Source organism: Buceros rhinoceros, unplaced genomic scaffold (genome assembly GCF_000710305.1).
Source record: "Buceros rhinoceros silvestris isolate BGI_N320 unplaced genomic scaffold, ASM71030v1 scaffold561, whole genome shotgun sequence".
Taxonomy (NCBI): domain Eukaryota; kingdom Metazoa; phylum Chordata; class Aves; order Bucerotiformes; family Bucerotidae; genus Buceros; species Buceros rhinoceros.
In genome coordinates, this window is record NW_010392301.1 from 1 (window position 1) to 5,832 (window position 5,832).

Here is a 5,832-nt window from a genome sequence, read left to right on the forward strand (position 1 = left end):
CTGTAGGACTCGGGGGGTCGGAGAAGGCGATGGCGAGGAGGGGAGAAGGGGGTGAGCCATGCCATGGCCTGGGAAGGTCGGGCCTGAGATTATCACCGCGTCCTCAGAGGAGTTTCCTGTGATGTCCCTTTCCTCTGGGGCCCTGAAGGCATCAACAAGCTGCCGGGGCGGACCGTGGGTCCCCAGCAGGCAGCCAGGCCAGGATGAGCGCACGGTGCCCCCACCGAGCCTTGGTGTAGAGCTGCCGCCTGGTTCTCTTCCCCTGCAGTGCGACGTCTGGGCTCACGGCGCTGGCATCTCCCTTTGTTCCTTCCAGGAGTCTGCCCAGGCCCTGGGGAAGAGGGGAGTTCCCGAGGGTGCTGCTAAAGGTGCTGGGTAGGGTGGTGTGACTGCTGGTTAGTCATAACAGTGGTGAAGAGCAGAGCTGGCCTGATACATTCAAAACATATATTTAGCCTTAGTTTGTGTTTGAACCGTAGCGATTTCTTTTTCCTTCAGAAATTTGACCATGTGAGTCAGTGATTCATAAATAGATCATATTTCTCCACGTTGTGCTTTGAAAGATGTACTGGAATAGTGAGCTGCTGCTGCGGAAACCAGGCGTGTTCCTCCTAGCTCCGCACCAGCAATCGGAGGTCTCGCCTGAGGTCCCTCGTTACCAGGCTGCTTTGCTCCCTTTCGTAATTCACTTTACAGAACGTAGGGTTGAGGTGTGGAAAAACGTTGGCGTTTATGTGCATAATTTAGGAAGAGACGTGGTGGATTCTGGATTTTGTACGGGTGTGCGTGTGAAATCCTTCTTTCCTTCGTTGTTGTTTGTGAAGTTTGAGGAGGAAGCAAAGAAATTTCCACTTGGGGTTTAGTTTTTCTTCTTTTAAATGCCCAAGCGCAGCTGAATGCGCAAAGCAAAACACAACAGTCAAGGGGACGCATGAGCCGAGTACTTGGGCAAAGAACTTGTGTTTTACATGAAGTTATATAGAGTAACCGTGTGTATATGGACCTGTGCCTCAGCTCTTGTCACCAGAACTCCGTTTCTAGACGACTTGCACAGCGTACGGCGTGGAGGAGTGTGGAGGGAGGGATACAAGCTGTCCCTCTTAGCAGCGGCCATAGGTTTCTGTTCAATCACAAAGGTAGAACAGACACCCCATGTTGAGTTTCACTGTTGGGCTGGTTTGGTTCTGCTTTTCAATGTTTTTTAGTGTAGATGTCTGGTCCTGTAAGTTTTATGGATATTAGATAGTTTAATAAATGCTAGTTCCTTCATTGCCATAGAAATGTGGAGGTGGGAGATCTGAAGCAGCAGGAGAAAGGTTCTACTGCTTTGTCAGGGTGTACTCTGCTCTGCTCTCCTCTCACCCCCTCCTTCCAGGCCACTTTCTCATTTGCTACCTTGATGTTTGACAAGCAATTTTTCAGTTGTGCTCATTCTTGTTACCAGTCCTGAAATTTCTGAAAGGCTCCATTAAACTGGCTCATCAGCTCGTTCTGTCAGGTTGCAGAGCAAGCGGTGGTTTTTTTTCTCTGTGCGCTTTAGCTATTATTAGTTACTCATTTAAAATGGAGTTTTCATTCTGCCGATTCGATTGCACTTGTGTGAGTGAAATAGTCCGTGATAATCATCCTTATAATCCATTCCTAATTAGAAAGAGAAAGGTAAGTGGACAGTTAAAGAACTGAACTCTAGCGGAGTAGTGAAGAAGAAAAGAAATCCCTCCTCTGACCTGTGTAGCCACAACAGCCAGGAGAACAGAAAGCTGCTTTCGTTGGTTTTGTTTTGCTTTTTAGAGTTTATTTGTTTTGGTTAACCTAGAATAAAGGGTATAAACCACAGCTGCTGGCACCAGGCAGGTCCAGTATTCTGCTCGCTCGTCACGTTCGGAAGTGTTAATTAAAAGTGTCCAATTTGATACTCCCTAGGGGATAAGATTTCCAGCAAGAGAGATGCCCAAAATCTCGCTTCAAAGTGTCAAACGTTGTTTCTAGGTGTTAGCGCTTGCCTTTTATCAGCTTTGCTTCCTGCTGTCCGTCCTCCAGCGCTCACTCTCTGTTTCTTCTGACAGTCAGACCCTGGGGTTTGTGTGCGTGTTTCACCACGGATTATCAGAGAATTGCAGGAACGCTTGTCCTCTGCTGTTGCAGGCAGATGGACTCCTGTCTAGGTCACATGCACACCCTTACCATTGTCTGGTTTTCTTCCATAATGCTGAAACTTGTTACACAACACAGGGAATACGTAGGTTATGCTGCCTGATAAACAATATTAACCTCATTATTAGTAAGGGCTGGGAAAAGAGCAGCTATCCCTTGTGCCTTAAATGTATGCATATGATCTAGAACTAGCAGCAGGCTTTGGAAGGGGATGTTGCTTTGGAGACCCTTTTGAAGAGAAGTCTGTCAGTGCAAGGGATGAAGAAAAGGCACGTATTAATTTGGGTGAGGAAAGACTTCCCTTTTGTCTTTGAAGTCATGTCAGCGATTGCTCCTAACGTCTCTGCAGTGCCAACAGGAAAACTAAAAGGAGTTTTCAAACCAGCTTGAGAAGACAATGGTGAGATCTACATTCACTGCAAATGTAGCTTCTGTTTATGGGGTTAAATAACATGGGAATTTTGGGTTGCATCTCCATCAGCTTACATGTAATATGACAAGAGTTGCCACGTGACTGGAGCATGACAGTGCTGCTTCTGATGCTCTTGCAGATGTGGAAGGCTACTGCAGGCCACACCATTTCTGTCAGTCAGGATGATGGAGCTGATGACTGGGAGACAGATCCTGATTTTGTGGTATGGCTTTTGAATTTTACTCGTTCACGTGTGTGTTACTTAACGTGTCAAACGGTGATTCTTCAGGGTGGGGGCTATGTCTTGGAAAATAAACATACAGGAGGGAGAATTAGCGTTTTGTGCCCGTGAGTGATTAACAAAACTACTTTGTCTTGGCTGGGTACTGCAGGGAGATCTGTACAGAGGAGATTTGTGTCAAGAAGCAGCAGCCTCCTGGGGCTGAACCTGTGCTCTGTGCACTTCAGCGGGGGACAAAGTGCAGGGCTTAGAGCAGCAGAGAAGTGATGGTGGTTGTAGCTGCTGTTCTAACGCTTCTGATCGCTACTATGATGAGTAATGTCTTTGGGTTCTTAACTCTTTTTGTGTGTGTCCTTTGCAGAATGATGTGAGTGAGAAAGAACAGCGCTGGGGAGCTAAAACTGTGAAAGGATCCGGCCATCAAGAGCATATCAAGTAAAGCAGCTCTCCTTTTAAGTTTATTAATAGTCACAGTCCCAGGCGACTTTTAATCAACTCGTGTTCTAAGTTACTTGTATCTTCATAATTAAAACAAGAGTCTTTGTAGAAGATTGATTATTTGCAAGGTTGCTGGTCTTTCAAATACATTAGCAACTTCAGATCTGAAATTAAGATAGGGCTATAGTGTAGGGACTCCTAAATCTTTCTTTGGAACTTGAAATTCCATTTTCCCTGCCTCTTTGTCTGGAAGGTTTGTGTCTTTGTTCTGTTTCGGTGCAAGAGCCAATACTGCCAGGAGAGGTTTGCGTTGTTTGATCTGAGCAGCTTCAATTTAGTACTTCAAGGATACATTTGGTTCTTTAATCCCTAGGATTTGTTTAGAAAACTGCTACCAAACTGTTAAAAATTCTGTCAAAGTAACAAATCGAGCCCTCTGGCAGAAAATTAAACACGTGTCATGAAGGGCTCTGAGACAGAAACAATGCATCTTCCACATCTTGTATGTCTTATTGCATCTTCCAAATCTTGTATTTCTTATGAAACGTGTCATCAGTGTTGCAGAGGGAGAGAGACTGAAGCGTGTGGCTCACCGCAGGGTTCGGGTTCCCTCCGCTCGGTTTGTGGAGCAGTGGGGACGCCTGCTGGCTGCCTCACACCTGAGGAAGCTCTGAACTCCAGTGGGGAGTTTAAGGCACACATCGCTGTCTGAGTTTATCCTTCTTCCACGTAGCCTGCGGTGCTGTGAGTTTGATTCCTGCGTATTGCAAGGGAACACTCAGGGAAGAGGAGGTGCGTGTCTCCTCACATCCTTGTTTTGCATTACTGTTGTGTCCAGAACACTGTTAGAATTAGAGTCCCGTTACCATGGGGACTATGATAGGAGACGATCCCTGTTCTGAAAAGTTGCCATCTACATAAAAAGTATGGAAAGAATTTAAATGAACACATGAGAAGAAGATCTCAGGCACATATAAATTCTAGGTAATTGATGGTTCAAGTAGCATGCTACCCTTCTGTGTTAATCTTAAGACCAACACTTTCTCTTTTTAGACAGTGTTTTGCAGTGGAGTAAATTCTATTTCTAAGGATGTGATGAATGGCTCCACGCACTGAAAAAAAGGGAAGGACTTGAAAAATACAACTTGTCCAACTTTTAATTAAGATGATATTTTTATCATCAATCTTTTTATTTTGCATCTTTTTGAAGTTATCTTCTGTAACTTTCTTAGTAAAACTTACTGCTTAATTATTTGTCTTTAAAGTATTCATCAGCTGAGAGAAAATGTATTCCAAGAACACCAGAACCTTAAAGAGAAGGAGCTTGAAACAGGACCAAAAGCTTCCCATGGTTATGGAGGGAAATTCGGTGTGGAACAAGATCGCATGGATAAAGTAAGTCCGAGTACTTCCCTGGGATGATAGAATAAGCCTTGCCTTGCCTTGCCTGTGGCCAGCACAACGCCCTGTGTACAGACTTAAGGTTTTGAAGGTGATTTGGAGACGAAGCTCAGATCATGGCATAAGCTCTCTACAGCAGTAGCTCATTTTGAGGGCAGAAGCATCACCCTTCCAGTGACGTTCTTTAACAAGGACACTGGTAATCACTACTGCCCAAATCTGTCAGGCCATCATCCTCTGTTTCTGAATTAAATCAAGAAGCCTCTACAGAAAAAACTGAACTAAAGCACTTGAAGAATCAGGAACAAGTTTCTCAGGTGGCAAATCAGGGATCTATGAATGATGAGGCAAGTTCTGGGGTGTGCAATGGCCCTACATGTTTTGGTTTTTTTTTTTTTGCTGCTCACTCTGTCTTTAGAGCAAGGCTGCATGCTTATGTCTGGATTGGATTCCTCTAGAGTCAAGATTCACATTCCTAAATGTATTTTTCTAAATTAACAAAGTTCTTAACAAAATGCATGCATAGATCCAGTAATTTTTTTATTTCGATGCTGTGCCAGCTCTTCTGTGCACATAGAGGTTGCCAAAGAATGAAGGAGAGGATGTGCTGCGGCTTAAACAGTGGTAAACTGTGAACAGAGACAAGTAATCTAAGTATTTAAAAAATCATTGTATTTCAGTCAGATGGTAGCATTTTACACAAGGACTTGCTGGATCCCATATTCCGGAGTAAATTGCTCTATAGTTCTCAGTGGGCCTTTGAGATAGGCTAGCCTAGCCCTTGAACCTGGGAAAGGAATTGCTGAGCAGATTCAAGCACCAGGCCTGGTCTGTGGTCACAGAGCTCTCTAGTGTCAGCAGTTTATCCCTCACCCGCATCCATGGAGAAAAAAGGAGGAGAAATGAGTACTGTTTCCTGTAGGCCCAATTAATCATCAGGAAATGCCCACCTGAGTGATACTGGTGGCAGGAGACATTCATAATTCTCCTTTTATTGAAGCTTTCTTTCTGATAGCTATAGTTCTAACACCTGACTACTGCAATCTGTCCTTCACAGTATCTGGGGCTCTGTGCAGGTGTTCAGGCTCAACTCACCTCAAGCAAACGAGCGTTGCTGCAGCGTTGTCATGGTACAGTGTTTTGCTGCATTTAGGACAAACCCTTGATGCTGACTAAAAAGAGCGGT

The 5,832-nt window shown here is 44.7% G+C and overlaps 1 protein-coding gene across 1 annotated transcript in view; it reads left to right on the forward strand.

Annotated features, from left to right (window-relative positions):
• The first annotated feature begins 1,285 nt into the window (after window positions 1–1,285).
• The window catches only part of CTTN (cortactin), a 20,367-nt gene continuing 15,820 nt past the window's right edge, over window positions 1,286–5,832 (forward strand). Inside the window, exons 1-4 of the mRNA XM_010144396.1 lie at window positions 1,286–1,335; window positions 2,706–2,789; window positions 3,169–3,242; window positions 4,511–4,640. Of these exons, the coding sequence (XP_010142698.1) occupies window positions 2,706–2,789; window positions 3,169–3,242; window positions 4,511–4,640 (288 nt within the window). The 5' untranslated portion in view covers window positions 1,286–1,335. The remainder of the gene's footprint in view (window positions 1,336–2,705; window positions 2,790–3,168; window positions 3,243–4,510; window positions 4,641–5,832) is intronic.